This window comes from Acipenser ruthenus, chromosome 6 (genome assembly GCF_902713425.1).
Source record: "Acipenser ruthenus chromosome 6, fAciRut3.2 maternal haplotype, whole genome shotgun sequence".
NCBI classification, from domain to species: domain Eukaryota; kingdom Metazoa; phylum Chordata; class Actinopteri; order Acipenseriformes; family Acipenseridae; genus Acipenser; species Acipenser ruthenus.
The window spans coordinates 74,530,935-74,549,490 of NC_081194.1; the positions used below are offsets into that span (position 1 = coordinate 74,530,935).

The 18,556-nt window shown below is 36.7% G+C and overlaps 1 protein-coding gene across 1 annotated transcript in view; it reads left to right on the forward strand.

Annotated features, from left to right (window-relative positions):
- The window catches only part of mboat2b (membrane bound O-acyltransferase domain containing 2b), a 91,813-nt gene that overhangs the window by 66,791 nt on the left and 6,466 nt on the right, over window positions 1–18,556 (forward strand). Inside the window, exons 4-8 of the mRNA XM_034018973.3 lie at window positions 2,327–2,422; window positions 3,697–3,752; window positions 14,083–14,137; window positions 14,944–15,127; window positions 17,014–17,206. Of these exons, the coding sequence (XP_033874864.1) occupies window positions 2,327–2,422; window positions 3,697–3,752; window positions 14,083–14,137; window positions 14,944–15,127; window positions 17,014–17,206 (584 nt within the window). The remainder of the gene's footprint in view (window positions 1–2,326; window positions 2,423–3,696; window positions 3,753–14,082; window positions 14,138–14,943; window positions 15,128–17,013; window positions 17,207–18,556) is intronic.

Genomic DNA, 18,556 nt, shown 5'->3' on the forward strand with positions numbered 1-18,556 from the left:
GTACCGTCACTCATGACCCCCTGGTAAACGATTGCAGCCACTCCTCCAATCCGCGGCTGCCACATCGTTTCCCCTCCGGATCGATGAGTTAGTGCACTGGAGCTCCGCCCACTTTCCAGATGACCGACTTCCTTTTAACCCTGGGAATGAATTGTCAGGCCATCCGGTCCAGGGTACTCTGTTCCCTGTACTTAGTGCCCTCATGGGTCGGGAGAGAGATTTACCACCAAGAATCATTCTATTTCTGTTGCATGGCCCTTGTGCCTTTTTCTTTGTGTCTTTTTGTTTAATAAATGTGCGGTTTTAAACTGCAGCTTCTGTCTCTGAGTCTCTAAATCTTGGGCCGTGACGCTATCCTGTCACACTGCTGTAGTGTGCTTGAGCATTGTTGTGTATCAAGTCCACCCAACAATGCTACACTTGTATCCTAATGGCGATGGCTGCTTTCAAGATATTACTGCGCACATCTGCCATGTCAGTGTGGGCAAATGGCACAACCCGATATTCGGTGCAGGTCCTAAAAAAGTCACCAGGCAGTGTACATTTTAAATAATGAATTTCATCTGGCCTTACTTCAAACTATGTATTAGGTAAAGCTTTTAAATCTAAATCAGAATTGTTTAGTGGCGCTGTTCTTTGTTAAAGGTGTTGCTAAGGTTTTAAAATGTTCTTACCTCTGCCATTTTCATTGCTTCCCTTATCATTGAATGCTACCCTGCCCATCACTGTGTCTTACTGAACACCCTGTCATGGCTTATTGCATACATAACAAATACTACTAATACTACTGTTTATGTAGTTTCTCTTGGCTATTTTTGCCTCGATATTTTAGCAGAGGGTTTCATTTAAACAGATATAAGCCTAGTCTTTTCAAACCTGACCAGTCAGCGTTGTTTTGTTTTTTTCACGCCCTGTAAAATGCTCATAAACCAGTGATGTTAGAATTGAAAGTGTGTCCTCATTGGTTTAAATCTTCAGTCATGTGACATCCTTAAAGCCAACAGATAAATGACAGCACCTGAAAGCTTTTTTCATTGTTTGTTTGTTTGTTGTGAGATGGAAAATTGGAAGGTTTAACATGCATGTCAGTACGTGGTGTTTCTGGATGAGTAATTGTATGCCTGCTTTTGTCGTGATACTTAGACACACAAATTAACAAACACACCCATACGTTGGTGTGTTTGGGATGATAAGCTGCCCACTTCAGAAGGAGTTCCCAGGTCATTACAGTGAAGACTGGCTTTATACTGCTTATGATTCACACTGTGTCGATAGCTTTTCTACAAACAAGCCCGAGCGATTGGAGGGCACAGTAATAAACTGACCTCGCATGGAAACAACACAAGCTTTTCTAAACACCCACTCGTAATTAAAATGATTTAACCAGTTGGTAATGTTTTTAATTTAAACCAAATCAAGGAATACATACAAAACAGATGTTTACAAGGTATGTAATTGCATTAATTAAAGGTGAATAAGTTCCAGACAGATTTGTTTTAACTAGTGTCATTTGTGCCTTTTTTTATTGTTAATTACTTGCGTATATGGAGACAGCTGTAAGTATTAAACTTTTCCCCCATGCTGTATATGCAAAGAACTGCTTGCCCAATTATAATGAAAGTTGCTAAGGACGTCCATGATGATCTGGTATATGAAGATGCCCTGTCTGTCTCATTTACATATATGAATGTTTTCTCAGCAATACCATAGAATGCCCGTGAACGTGCAGGTCCCCAAGTGGCTGAAAGTTCTGGTTTGTGAACTAATTTTGTAGTGAACAAATAATCACTACACACCAGAGTGCCAGAAATGTAAAGGAATATGTCTTTTTGTAATGCAAGTGTTAAAGGATTGGCTTTATTTATTTATTTATTTATAAATACTTGATTTGTAATGTAACAATATTTAATATAATTGCAATTGGTATGGATTAAACTTTCAAGGACACTAGTTAAAACCATAAGTTATCACCTAATGAGACTTATCGTGCTTAAAGAGTTCCTGTAAATTAACATTGAAAAATCTTCTGTAAATATATTTTACCATTCGCTTTGTAGCACCCCATTCAGCCACAGAGCAGATTATTGTGTGTTCTTATGTGTATTGCTTTTTTGGGGTTGTGACAAATTTATAATTTTTTTTTTTTTTTTTTTTTTAAACATTTGAACATTTATCCAGAAAATGTCAAGGATTGAGACGGTTGGCACTACAGTCAACAGAAAGGGAGTAAATTATTTTAAATAGGCTGGGTAGGAACCTTTTAAAGGTAACTGCTGCATAACCCAATTACCATCATTTACAGTATGCTTTTCTTTATTGTTTGCAGGTACTGTTTTGTGGTTGCTCTGGGGTACCTCAGTCTTTGCCAGGTCACCCGAGTCTACATCTTTGATTATGGGATGTATTCAGCTGACTTCACCGGGTAAGGTCTTTAGCTGATTCCACGTTCGATCAGGGAGTCTGGCTGCAATAGGTTTGCTGTGTGACGTCCCATGGTGTGCTTTGACATTACTGCATGAGAGCATGGACCCAAAGCAGCTGCTGGATGTGAAACAGGCTTATCTTTCTTGACACACATTTACCTGGTATTGTTAACATCGGGGGGGGGGGGGGTGGACTCGTCACACTAAAATTTAATATTTGGAATGACATGTCACATTTCTGGTTGAGTTCTCCATACCTAGAGCATAGATATAAATATAAATCACCATGTTTTTGTTATTCGGGCTGTACAAGTCCAAAGCCAACAGCTTTCATAGTTAATTCGGGCTGGGGTCAACACCTTTGCTTGTGAGTTATTGCGTGCTCGTACACTCTACTTAAAAATGATTTCAGAAATCCTTGTTGAATCATCACATAGTGCTGCTATCCTGTGCTAGTTATCCATATTGAATACCCCCTTTTTTTTTTTTTGGACTGGCTCGCAAAATACGAAATTAGTTATATATGCAAGCTGTTGGCATTCTGTACCTTAACCTTACAAAAGTAGAGATCGTTCTTCAGATAGATTAAGCTTTTGGACGCAGGTATGTTTAATGCCACATCCACAGTCCCTGGGCCAGTTAAATCAATGCTTATTATTATTTTTTTTTCTTTCCATTGACTAATTGTACAATAGCATCAAGGCACTGAAACACTGGGGTTACAGAGACACCTGAAGACTGAAGGAGATTGCTAGGGCTTCACTATATTGAAAACTCCAGTGAAATACAGAACAACCAGGGGCCCGTGGCAATGATAATCACACACAGCAAAACATGTAGAATAATTATTATAATGAATAAATTGTCCTAACATGTACTTGTTACCAGAATTGTAAAATATATTGCAACTGAACCATAAATGCCAAATGTTTCTTTCCTTAACATTTGCTAACACTTTACAACATTACAACAGAGACTTCTGCCAGCATGATGCCCCAACAGTTGTGCTGGGTTCCACATGAGAGTATCACAGTACCATTAGTATGCGTGGGATTTTGCAGCAACATACGCACTACAAAATGTATTACTGTTGTTGGTTTCACTTATAAAGTAAGTCAGTTTGCAGATGGAATGGTTCATCTTGTTCAGGGAGTGTATAGGTAGGTATTTCTATCTTGTATGGCTGAAACTTGAAAGTGCATTGATTTGCATTATACTAGTTTTCATTGTTCATGTACAGATAGAATTAAGGATATTCTATTTCTTTTTATAGCCCAATGATGATAATTACACAGAAGATCACAAGTCTGGCATTTGAAATTCACGATGGTAAGGCAGATTTGAAAAAAATAAAACCCTAAGAACAAAGGACAATCTGGAGCACATTTTCAGTATGTCTTAGAGTATTATTATTATTATTATTATTATTATTATTATTATTATTATTATTATTATTTATTATTATTATTCATTTCTTAGCAGACGCTTATCATGCTAAACTAGATTTTACGAAATCAGTATAAACTAACCAACTGCCTAGGCAGAGAGGGTGTATTTGTTTTCTTCTTCAATGCTTTATATAAAAGTTTACTTTGAAAATGTCTTTAAGATTGTAATATTTTATGCTAGGTTTATACTATGCAGTTATACCACACAAAAACATCTCCTTAAAGATACAGAACAGCAAACATCTATTTGAAGTAATGCAGTTTCATTCGTAGGTACTATTACTTATATAGGTCTAGAAAAGATCATTCAAAATCAGCAGGAGTTCAAACGCTGATGTCCAGTTATTGCAAAAGATGGTCTCACCACTTACACTCTGCTGTCTCTTCCCATCATTGCATTATCAGTTTGAGGCTGGCTTCCAACACAGTCTTCCCAGCTGCTATTTTGTGGGTTATGTACTGTACTGTTACTTATATCAGGTGTAGCAACCAGACCGCAGGGATTCTGGTCCAAGTATGACATCTGAGCCATTCTTTATCTCGCTGTGCCATTTGAAAGAACCTCTGATAATGAGGAAACCAGCTGAGGTTTTGCTTGCTTCTATCACATCTACTGAACCCTTGCAAATGGTTTTCAGAAACATAATAGGGAAACGTTTTTTAAACTATAGCCTTTAGGAATCTTAAACCGAACTTTACAGAAATACTACCCTAGGATAAATTATTAAGTAGTTTGTCTCATACTCAACAAAACCTGTGAATAACAATTGTCATTGATGCATATTTGTGTATTCAATGACTGTACTGATCTGTCATTCTGACTAAAGTTATCTTTCCCCTATAACTAGACCTGCCTGCAGTTATCAGTTGAATTATCATTCATAGACATGTATACAGATTAGCAGTGGAGATAAAAACCATATACGAGAATTGTCAAATCTTTCCATTTCCTGTACTTGGTTTTAAATCAAGATTGTAACCCCTTTTTATAACTACTGACACTACACCACATCAGTCATCAGTCACCTGTAAGCAGTACTCCAGTGAAAGACAGGGAGGGAGAGACTTTATCAAGTTGCTTTGTGAAGAGGCACACTCCATCAGCAAACAAGCTTCAAACAAAGTGAAACAAAGCCATATCGTGTAGTGGGTTCTCAATGTGCTGTAGTGTGCTGTTTACCCATTGGAGCATGTGTTAACATGTGATGTGCTGTAACCATGATGATTGGTTGCTTCTTTTAATGTCTTGCACAATCTCGTTTGTGTGTTTTGACATGTCACCAAGCATTTTATGACCGTTTTTGCCACACTTTTGAAGTGGTTTAAAAAGACTTATTTGAGACAGTAGTACAAATAAAAACCAAAAAAAATCCAAACCCTTGCCAGAACATTTTTTTTTGTAAGATTACAAAATGAAAACTTAAAAAAATGTGTGTGTATATATATATATATATATATATATATATATATATATATATATATATATACACACACACACACACACACACACACACACACACAATCTAGAGGGATTTCAACAGAAATTGCTACCTTGTGTATGTTGGGGTAAACTAAAGGGATTTTAGGGACATTAATGATTGAATCTATAGTTATAATAATCAACATAACTAACTTCGAATTTGAGTTCACATTGAAAACACTTCCTTTGAAGACCAGAACACTATACCTGTATGCCAAAACCACTCCCATCGAACACACAATCATATCAATACACAGTTTAATAATAACAGTTTACTAATACGTACATATACATATCTTCCAATAACTGCTTAAATAAATAAAAACAGCTGCATTTAATACATTTAGCCTATTGGTTTTATTTCGTCAATGTGACGGGAACAGTGGAGGAAAGGCTAATACTCGGAGACAATGTCAGCGTTTTTTCATTACAGATGGCCAACTAATGTACAAACAAAGTACACAGAAAAAACGATAAAGGTGGGCCACAAAATAGTCACATTTTATCAATATGTACAGGAGTTATGTTTTAGTATGCTAATAACAAGTAAACAGAATAATAAAGACAAACGCGTGATTATTTTTTTTGACATGCATTAATCTCCAAAGAAATTAACGCGTTAATTGCAGAAGTTAACTGCGATTAATTGACAGCCCCATCCTCGTACAAGCAGAGTGTATAATCTAATATAGCTGATGGCAGCTACCCCAAGACCACTAGCCAATGAAGGCTGTAAAGGGGTTAAGATTTATACCGATTTCATCTGAATTGTTGGATTTTTTAAATTGAAACAAGATCATCAAAGCTTAACCCTGAAAGCCAGAATGTACATTTTGAGCATAACGTGGGAGGAAAAAAAGGAATTGTAAGCTTTGATCTCTGGCATCCGTTTCAATTCCATGTCACAGTCACTAATGATCTTTTGATCACAGTTCACTTTGTTTTTTTTTCCCCCGTGCTGTGCAGCAATCATTTCTTTGTATCTGTAGTGGGAGCAGAGAGAAAGAGCATTGACATAGTTGATGTGTGTAAAATGTTCAAATATGAGCTTGAATCATCTCCCCAGGATGTTCAAACTTCACTCGACTCTACTTAAAGATCCAGTTTTATAGTTTAAACTTCATATTGTTGTACTTTTCTGTGCTGTGTTTTTTCGTTTTCTCGTGTTCCCCTTTCAGAGAGACACACCTCCTTGTTGTGTTAGCTGAGTAAATCCTTCATGCATTTTCACTTTCAATCCCAGAACTAAAATTCCAGCCGTCAAGTGCTACTTAAATATTACCTACCTTATTTTCAAATGATCTCAGGAATCGAGATTTACCTGCTCCCCTCAGTAGAAGTAAGCTGTCATTCAAGTAATGACTAGCAACAATATAAGTTCTTAATCCTGTTTGTTGTAAACATTTGCAAATTACTTAAGAGGTGCGCACAATCAGGATTAACTGGCTTGAGTTTAATAAACGCATAACAGAAATCCTGACAGGTACATAAACAACTCATGCTTCAGTAACCTAAGCTCCTTTTGATGAAATACAACAAGAACTATTTAGATTTATGAACAAAACGTTTAAAATAGTTTGAATTGCATGCATATGAAAAATAATACAGTATAATTGATGCATAAATATGCATCTTCAAAACACATGTGTATCTATTATGTACATTTATCTAACACAATATATACATTGTCAGTTTTTTCCCAACTAACGCGCGCTATTCTTATAAAAAGTCTTTATCTAACTTGTTTATTTTTTAATTTATTTTTTCACTATTTTTTCGCATGTATTGTAATGATTACAATTTACTGAGGCTGAGGCGATGCGTCGTATCGTTTGAACACTATCGATAGTCAAGCCCCTGCTTTGTTCAGTGTGTTCAGCCTTACAATTTACTATTTTCTATATCCAATCAGTTATTATAAGTTGTTTGTTTGTTATACTACAATCATTTTAAAAACCTGTTTGACACGTAATACCTGAATTACCAGACATGCAGTTAAACACTAAACAATAGTCGCAACTGTTTTGCAGACAAAATAAATAAATATAATGAGTAATATATAACACGCTACTTTCTTATTAAGTAATAAGTAAGGGTATTATATTAGTTATTTTTCTGAAGAAACAAGTAATAAGTTACTTTTTGTTCAGTAACGTGACCAACACTAGTAACGTTACCGTAACACAAAAAAATGCCAGAATGACAGTTTGAAATGACCAGGCTTCTGGTTTGGAAAAGGACAGGAATGACAACCAAACACTGGTTCTGACCTCCGCATACAACCATAGTGGTCTTGGTGTTTAATTTACTGTATACAATTGCCATTGCTGTAGGCATTTTTTTACGCACATTTAAAAATGATATTTTAATGGCGTCTAAAATAAATAAAAATAATGTTTAAAACCGATAGGCCATTGAGTTCATTCATCCTAGTTGACCCTGCTACACATGATGCCAGGGGCAGACCGTATCCTAGGAACCTGAAAAGCTACTCTCTGTTAAGGATATCTCGGAGGAAATTGTGTGAGAATAATAGTGCATCTACTGACTTTTATTGTGGTACACCTACTGCAACCTGACCAGATAGAATGAAGACTAATTCCAGGTCAGAAGCCAAAAATGGAACACACCACCAAGCTTCAGGATAGATTTAAGTTTCCAGAAGCCTTTCATAAATGCCAAAAAAGTACTGCAAGTTATTTCAAGTGATCCGGGAAGAAAAGGAAACAGCACAGCAAGGTCAGATACATCTTACAGGTATAACTTTTATGGGTGTGATACTGGCTCTTTCATACTGCCTTCTAATACAAACATTAGTGCTTTTTATTCAATTAAAAGATAAGGGACAGCAAATTCCACCAACACCTTAAATAATCTGATTTTATTATTTATTTATTTATTTATTTATTTATTTATTTATTTATTATTCTTATTTTTTTTTTAATCCAAAGATTTTGTTTCTGTTTTAGCAAGGCAAATAATGTAAACATTAACTTAAAAAAGATCAGCCAATTACAGCTGTCTCCATGTAGGATATTGTTATGGATAGAACTGGCACAAAAAGGCAATTGGTTACCTCTTTATTTTTTTTTTACAAAATAAGAACAAAAAACTCTTTCATAAAAAACTAAAAACAAACAAACCTCTAATTATAAGCCAGGAGAGCTGTGCCCTCACTTTGTTAGCTGAAGACCTTGCTTTCACACTGCTGAATGCTATAGGGGACCCCTGGCTTCCTGACACACATTGTAGTCACATTGATCAGATATGAAGCGTAATAACCAGGCACTGGAATGGATGCTGAAAACGTGAATAACTCGTTAAAGGTTGTTCTGCTTTTGCCACATGGAAACAATAGTATTTATATTTTAGACTGGAATTTGAGGTGATGAAGAGAATACAGTGAATTGGTTTGATGGACCCAAAAATCTTGACCTCTTATTGGCTTGAAAACAATCCTTGGCAGTAAATGAGACCTTGTAACGTGGCAAATAACACAATAAAGTATGTTCTCTGTCGTAATTGCCAGTTATTACAAGCCAGTTGGTATGAATAGACCTTTAACTTTTTATAAAACTGGTTGGTAATCATTAGTGGTTTGGTCTCTCTGGCTTTCTTAGTGCATGCTTTATATAAGAGCCATGTTTTAAATGAGAGTCATAAGACATTTACTTCCACCCATCTTTGAAAAATGGTACAGTATGTGCCTCTTATAAAATCTGATGCGGAATGTCTGCTAATCTCACACTTTTGTTAGCTGAGAGGCATGCGATTGATTTATAATGCAGCATCCATAAGAGTTAAAATATAACAGAATAATTGCCTATGATCTCCAAAACATTAAACCAGAAGATTAAACAAAAACACCAAGAAATGAACATTTCATTGACGGTAGAATTTACAGTCTATAGATCAGCTTACAGGGTTCCATGCGTGAAGATAACTATTTAATTAGCATATACCGGTATACCATATACCATATACCATATACCTTTTTTATGAAAAAAAAAAAGATTAAACAAATACCAAACGATGTTTATTACACTTTCTGGGACAAAACCTCTTATTTGTAAGAGATGTCTCGGGAGGACAGCAGGCAATCGCAGAATGAAATCTCTGAGGAGACAAATGCAATGTTTCCTTAAAGTACAAACTGCATCACATATCATAACATATTGTTATACATTGCATACTAAATAGACAGAAGCATAGACACTTGTTTTAATGTTCCTTCCATAGTCAACTGGAAGCTGCTGCTGGTGGAAGCTGAGGGTTTCTACCATTCTGAGAGTCTCCTTTGAATGAGCTTTTTCTATCATATGTTTCCTTTCAACGGTAATGAGGACCTGAAACTCGCTGACATCAGGAATGTGTTGTGGCCTTGGTGGGAATATTCATGTTACTGACATTGTTTGTTTGAGATAGAAGTGGTCAGTGCAGGAAGTAAGCTTTTAAATCAGGCCATAGTTATCCACATGTTAATCAGAAGCTTCTGTTGGGTCACAATCTTCTGACATCAACGCCTCTGTTCCTGCGTTTGAACTGAGCTTCCCCTGAACTCCCTGCAGTGCCTTTATATGTTCTCATACAGATACAATGAACTAAAGCAGGATTGATCTCCAGTTCAGAGCATTTCCACAGGTTCTGTGGGTGTACATCTCTGAGCTCATGGCGTAAACGTTTCTTAGGTGCTTTCTACTGTCGGAGAAAGCCTACTGCATACACTGAATCAAAGCTGGGTCAATGAGTTGCATGATGACAACTTTGAGATCATCTAGTACCACTTTGTCATTTGTGGTTGCATCTTATAGCCATGCTAGTCCACAACGGGTCCAGTTGCTGGAGCTGTTTTACTGTAGGTTGCTTTTTAGGGACATTCGAAAATGGACCCTTATGTGCTTATTGTGTCAAATGTCTTAGGCAATATAGCGAATGTTCATTAGGGACAAATGTTCGAGAGTTGTGTTGTGTTGTAAAACTACATCATGTGACTTCAAGAGAACTGTTGTACTTGAAATGTTTTTTTTTTTATTTTAAGGCATCGGTGTCAATAGTATCAATGGGAAAGATTATCTCAAGGATAAAGACCATCTGCTTGTAGGTATAAATAATTAAGAATATGTTAGAGGTTACACGTCGAAACTCCGGCTGTTGCTGCTTGTCCAGGAAAATGCTTTGTTTGAACCCTTGTCTGTCTTCCTGCCTCTGTAACAATGACAAACACACACACATGCGCATACAACACACATGGGATCGTTCATAAAGCTAGGTTAGAATTCCTATTCCCTTTGCAGTGTTTCAAGTCATGGGAATCCGTTCCTGTATGGTAAAATCATGCGAATCATTTGTTAAAACGGCTCCATTTACCAGAATGTGATAAATGACTGCTCCTCTTCAAAGATTATTATCACATTTGCACAAGGTTTCAAAATATGCAAAGAGTAAATTTCTAATCTGTCTTAAAACTAATCTCAAATGATATATACTTTCACTCACCATTTCTCAATTGCTAAGCATCCATGTTTTATTAAGTAGCCTGCAGCCCCCAAGTTTTTTTCAGACTATGATAGGAACACTGGTGGTGTTTTGAGACACACCACAAATCAAATGTCAAAGCCTGGAATCATTACAGAATGGCCTCTGTTGAAGACAATTGTGATAACACCTTTAAATCATTGGATAAGTGACTCGACACAACTCTAAATATACTTTGCAGCTGTAAGCTGATGTTATTAAAGCCTAACAAGATTGTTTGAACAGTTATTGTTCAGAACAGATCATATGTTAAATAAATGTCTCTATGATGTGCAGAAATGTATAAAATAACGCAAAAGTACATACTAGCCCCTCGATATGAAACAGAGACGCACAAAAAAAGTCTCTGGCAGTAATTGGTTCTAGGCAATTGAATGTGTTGTATTCTGTAGTTAGGCCTTCAACTTTATTCAACAAAATAACTGTTTGACAGTGATGTTTATTGTTGCCTTACCCTACCATACATTTTTCGTGGCAACTCCCTATTAATCCTTCCACTCCGGTGAACATTTTACTTGTTTGAGGTCTGACTGACTGTGACTTTCGTCTTGTGTATCAGAGAAAGTATTATTGTAATTTAGTGATCGCCTACCTAACAACTGTAACAGCATCATTGATAGCCACAACTCTCAGGAACTAGGATCAGAAAGAATTTTATAAATACTGTGTCTGGTTTACATTTGACACCAAATTGTTTGACGGGTGCATAATGTGAAGAAATTCGCCATAAGATAGATCTGTCAACTCATCAACACAAATATTTTTTCTTTTGGATCAGTAAGCATTCTTGGTTATGTAAAGGAATTTAGTATGCTCTCCGGTAATGCTGTGCTATACAGTAATCAAAACCAAAGATACTGAAAAACTGCACCTCATAATAAAAGGCATCTCTATTGGCCTGGGGCTTTACTGAAATGCATTTTGATTGGAAAGTCATCCCTGAAGTCTATCCTGTGAATATTTTACTACAGTTAATATTTTGTTAATTTTATTTTGGGGTTTATAAACATTTTGGAAGATTTAGTATGATTTCTGGTAAGCTTGTACTTCGATCGCCAAATCTCCCAATAGAAAAATAAAACTCAGTCGTCTAGCTTTTTGTTTATCTAACTTTACTTTCGTTTTGAAAGTATATAAAACCATCCCTGATTGGTTGTTGGAGCCTTTGGAGATGTCAGTCATTTGGTAAGCAACCAATGATTGTTTAAAAAGGTTTAAAATGGGCATCTAACGTCACCATTACATCATCATTCATATATGAACAATTTCTAGCAGCGCCGTAGCTAATGTTCTGTTACCATCAAAGGTGTTACCTGTACAAGAGACTCTGGCAACACACCTTTCAACATGACCTTTATTATATTGAAATATGAAAGAGGCCATATGCATACTGGCTACACATTTTGTCAACACTATCCAAAATAACTAAAACCTGACAGCATCAGCCTTGTTTGAAAGCCATCTTAGACTGGTAATGCATTAAGAAACAAGACAGATACAACTAGCTTGCCGACAATCTCTTATTTCTATAGGTTACATGCTTTAGGCTTAACTTGGTGTTAAAGGGGGGAAGATATACAGATTCAAGCAAATGTTCAGCTCTGCCTTTCCATCATCATCACAAAAAAAAAGGTTTGAGACTTACTCCTCCTAGTCTCTTGGAGGACTGGTTGAGAGTGAAATGGGGAATACAGTTCATTCTTATCAAGTTAGATCTGTGTTGTTTATGATTATTTGAATATAATTAAGCTGGATAGACCCACAGATGCAACATCTTGATTACGGTGTCAAGCCCTTATTCACATTTAAGACTTGTTTGAGAAATAAACAGGGAAGGGACTAATTCAAGACATCTCTGCTCATCTTCAAAACAGTGCTGGCGATTTTTAATGTCCACACAGTAGACAGGACCTCTGTTTGGCTGGTTCCTATCACACCACATTGCCACATAAAGAATAGCAACTTTGTAAGCCTGTGTCAGTAACTGATTTCTACGTGGTTACCGTTGCACTAGGTCGATTTGATCATTTAATTCACCAAAGCTGCTGTAGATTTTCATTTTATAGCATCAGTGGTTCACCCCAGATTGCATCAACCATTTATTTTTCTTTACCATTTAATCCCTGAATAACCACTGAGAGGTACAGTAGTTGATGCTATACAGATTGGCCAGTTCTGTAAAATTAAAAAAAAAAAAATGGTGGGCAATATGGGAACAAACAAGCCCAGTAAAACTAATTAAATAGTCTGTGTCTGATATGGACAAAAATGATAAAGGGGGCATACCTAAAACCTGGACCAGTTAACTGGTCTACTCTTTCAACAGATACCTAAAATCTCTTTACAGGTCTGTATTGTTGAAAAACTTAGACAGAGAGCTGGTGTTCTTATTTCATGTAAATAACAATAATACAAAAAAACAGTCTGAAAACAACAGGTTTTATTCCCTTAAACCCCTCACTAACACATGGCAACCCTGTGGATCTCAATGCATCTATATACTGTAAACATGCTGTGTTCATTATTATTGTTCAGTTTTATATCTCAGCCAGTTTCCAGTATTCAGGAGAAGGAAGTCCTAAATTCCTATATTTTTTATACAGAGAAACTGGGCTTTTACTTGAGTCTATATGTCATCCTTTAAAACTGAAAGCAACATACACTATTGTATTCACTAGAGTAACAGAAAAACATGCATTATTCCAGAGTCTGTCGCTCTGTACAAACACAGATGAGTTGTATGTTTTGGCATGAGTGTTTTACTTACTAGGAAGGTATATTGTTTGTGCTTCCATAACGTGATGTTTCTATTGCAAAAATACATTTTTGTATTCTGTTCTGTTTAGTTTTGCTTGTTTAAGGTTAAGGATACAAACTGTATGATTGAATGTTGTCACTGACTGTGATTTAGCAGATTTCTATATATATCCTTCCCGTAAAAGTTCATTGTGATCACTTGTACACATTTGCATGTTAAAGTTGATCATGCTAGCCAGTATGCCTACCTTACTGTTATATCTTTTCTTAGTCCTGCCCAGGATTTTCTGACTCCTCTATGTAATACATCAACTTAAGTAAGGATAACGTCTTGTCTCTTAATGTCTTTTAAAACAAGTAACACTAAAGGACAGAACAATTCATGCTTTGTTCTTTCTAAAGCCAAGTTTCCACTTTATTTTTTACGTTATGTTTAAAGGACTAGCACGGAAAGACGAGCAGCTGACACCAAGTCAGAGAAGATTAGCTGTAAGGTATGTTTTAAAGGTATGTTTATTTTTGGGGGTAAAGTTAAAGCTTTAGTAAATATAGATTAACAATATATGATTTAATAGGAACCAAAAATAGAGGAGTTTCTGATTGAAGGACATTTTAAATGTACCGAGTTACTGATTCAGATCATCAAGCCCAAATCAGCTGAGGAAACCAGGTGTGCAAATGGGACATGGTTTAAACAGGAATCTGCTAGAAAAAGGAGGGAGTGAGAGTGGGAGGGAGTGAGACACCAGCATAGTGCCAGAAAGAGTGAGACAAATGTGAAACACCCAGGCATGAAGATGATGTCAAGACAATGAGCTCAAAGAGGCAAGTTATAGATTAAATGGGAAGCTGGATAATAGCAAGGAAGGTAAGTTCCTTTATTCTTTATCAACACAAATGGTGTTTAACCGTATCAAACCAGTTACTAAATTACTAAAACTTAGCACTAAGTAACTCTGAAGGAACACAACTCTAACCATAGCCTGTTTCAGTGTCAGGCAGATTTTTGTTGTTCGGGGCGCTCCATTTCAATTATATGTCACAAGACCTCAAGGGTGTGTTTAAGAGGATAGCCTGGTTAATGAAGAAGAAAACTATTTTAGTAATTGGCTACAAATTTCGGCTTCTGCCTTCTTCAGATAACAACAGTTACAGCTAATTATTTGACTATTAAATTAGTGAGTTTTCAGTTTATCAAATACTTTTCTTCTTTTCTTCACTAGACCCGCTCATTGTGATCATTTTGGTTTTTCCTGTTCTGCTTTCTGTCGGCTGAGGTATCTCCTGGTTTCTATTTCAGGAGGATGCCAAGCCTGCTGGAGTATTTCAGTTACAATTGCAACTTCATGGGTATCCTGGTTGGGCCTACAAGCTCCTACAAGGACTATATAGCTTTCATTGAAGGCACAGCATATCACTCGAAATACTCCGAGACCAATGGCAAAGAGAATGGAAAGTATAAGCAGAGTGAACCTTCACCGAAGGTAGGTAGGCTTTCTTAACGGATCCATGAAGTTAAATTCTTCCTCTGACAACAGGGCAGACTGACTACCATCCTGAATCTCCTTCCCTATTTCATGGTGCTGTGCACCTATGAAACTGTGCAGATCATACATGTTGGTGTATACAGTAACTACGCAGACTGAGGCTGTCAGGGTTTGTTTCTGAATGTGCAAACAGGGTCAGCAGAAATGTAGGCACGATAACTTCATAGAAAAAAAAGAAACAAAACCATTTCTACCCCAATGTGTCAGAGCTCTTTGTGTCAGCATTTAGTTGTTTAATCTATTCCTCTTCATCTTCATATTACAATGGAGCCAGGTAGTGGACTTGAACATATGGATTACAGTACCCTATAAATCAACCCACTTAATGGGTGTCACGCTTATATTTATATCAGAACTGCTCATCCAACTGTCATTACATTTGGCACAAGTTCATGAGAGCATCATAGTATAGTTATTGGTTGATCCAGAGATGACTAAGGAGTCTATTCACTTGGCCAGAACAGCTGTGGATCTGCATACTAACGCTGTTGAAATAAATAAAATAGAGCTCTCCATAGAATTTGGTACAAGAGTGGACCGCTATTTCTGATCTGGAGGTGTTCTTTTTATCTGCCACCTTTCAGATCATTTGAATAGAAGCTCCTGTGTTTTCAGAGTCAAACTTTGCATGGTCTTTTAATGTTGTTCTATTCTTGTATCCTTGTCAGAGGAAATGTAATGTTAGATTTTCTTAGCCTAGTGGTAACTCCACAAATACAGGATAGCATATAAACTGCTTTCCCATTGTCTGCTGCAAGATACAGGGCCACTTAGATCTCTGAGTGCACCTTAATCCTGACCTTAACTACCCCTGCCATTCCGTCCAGTTATTTTGAGGTTTTGTGAATTGGGCTAAGTTGTGGCTTGAGATCCAGAGATGAAAGTCCAGTGATTTGCCACTGTGCCACCTAACCCCAGTTACAAATCTATGTATATAACCAAGCAGCGTAGGTTAATGAAGAAAAAAAAGATGCTGGCCCATACCTATAAAAAACAATCCTTACAGGCTTGAGACGGAGCACACGTGACTTTTAAACACAGTAAGATACTAATCTCGATTTTGGCGGAGCCAAAACAAATTAGTACACATAGAGAGAATAAACAGAGAATATTGAAGCGTACCTGCTTGTATTTCCTTGTCCTTTTATGTAATGTTTACAATGTCTTGTACCTGCAGTGCAAAGCTAGTCTGGAGCCTGTTTCCTCCCTGTGCTGTTTGCTTGCATTATGACTGAGAGCGGCAGAGCGTTCTTTTACAAACTTTGGAATATACTTAAAGTATTCTTAGTATTGCTTTCAAAATAATATGCAGGGGATGGGCTAAAACATCTGCCATAACTGTCTAAATAGTGTGTATGGCTACATGTCTATTCATATCTAATTACCTGTTTGGGGGTGGGAGTCTACAGTATAGTCCTGTAGTGCTGTTGTGTTGTGACTTGAAACTCTTCTGTGTAATTGGATACAGACGCATCTGCTAACTTAGCAATGCTTATCAATGCCTGTCCAGGAAATTGACAGGGAGATGCAGCTTTTACACATTTCTGAATAGCTGTGAACAGTCCCTTCTACCAGAGCCAACTACTTTCCATAAAAGTGTGTACGTTATAGCACAGCTGTCCAACTGATGCTTTACAGTGTGTTGTAGAGCAGCTTTCTCTCTTAGTTAAAATTGTCTGTCATTTTGTATTCTGTTAATCCCAAGGCACTGTTTTGGCTTAGCAGTCTGTAATAGAGAATGACGTAAATGGAAATGCTAGAAATGGTGTCTCAACAAAACCCCTATACCCATCCTGAATAGCTCATACTTGTTCATGTTTCAGATGGAAGTGATTCACAAGCTAGCAGTCTGTGCGATATCTCTGCTAGTTTACCTGACTGTCTCGAAAAGTTTTTCTGTGGAACGCAACGTTGACGACGCCTTCATTGCATCAACGCCGTTTTACACCCGGGTCATCTACTTGTACTTGTCCATGCTGACCACCAGACCCAAGTACTATTTTGCATGGACACTAGGTAAGTGACTGTTCCAGGGTTACAGCATTTGGTTTTGGTTTTAGGGTCCAATGGAAGGTGGAGTCGGGCTGTAAAAACGCTCTACATGTAACTTTACCAAGCAGTAGGAGCCCAGTCACAGCAAAGGAATCTGTTCCAAACACAAGGGTAGTCAAAGCCTTTGCATTTAGCATTTTGGTACCACTGTAATCTCAACATGTGCAAATTGAAGTTGATATTCCCGATTGAAGAAATGATGAAGAGAGCAGTTTTAAAACAGCCCCTTCCAGTGACTGTGCAGGATAGTGTGTTTACAGTAGGCTGCTTGAATCCTGGTTACATATAGTAATAGCATGTGTCCTTGGTAATGGTATAGATAATGAAGCACTCATCAGTTTCATTATCTTATCTTTATCTTTCATTATCTAGCTTTTAAAACTTCTAGAATTAAATATAAATTAAGCATTATTATGTGCAAGAGCTGCATGCTCAGTGCACGTGCTGCTTTTCAGGTTTTCTTGTGTTTCTTATTATCTTGAAGCTTATAACTTTTGATCTCCCTCTTGGATTGATTAAAACAAACCACTACCCCAAAAAATCCCCAAAACACACCCACTATTACTAGATCTCGTTTGAGCACAATCACTTGCGAGTGCACATGGTGTGATTTGGGGTGTCAGGCAAACGCTATTTTTATTTGACATTGTTATGACAGCCTTGTGGTAGAGTAGTAATAATGTGCATTGTATGTATCACAAAAATATACATAAGAAAGCTTAAAGCCCGACTCTGACATGGTTCGTAACTGAATTACTACTACAGCTCAGGCCAGAATTTGTACAATTTTAGGATTAAAAAAAAACAACTATATGAACATAATTTAGATCAATCTAAGAAACTACAAAATTATATTGCGAAAGTCATAATAGTAGTAAAATATTTCATGTTGAATTTTGAAATGTCACATCTTTTAAATGTTTGTCAGTTTTTCATTAAATATATCGTAAACTACAAAGTAGTATATAATTCAGTATGTTAATTTTACATTATTCAACATGTTAATATTACATTATTCACCAGGTTTCATTCGATTTTATGAAGCAAAATTAGTTAATTCTATAGGGTCATGCAAGACATTTGGCCATAGTTGTATTATCTGTTTTTAAGCATCTATTTTAAGCCCTTTAAAAAAGCAGTGGTGTTGAGCTGAATGCAGTCATGATGTACCTGTTCAACAGTGGTGTGGATAGATAATGTAGTGCTGCATTACAGTGCTCCCATGTGGTTAGAAAAGGATTTGCAGACAGCTTTTATTTCAATTAAGATTAATTGGAAATTAATACTTATGTGTACCTGGGTATGAACATTCCA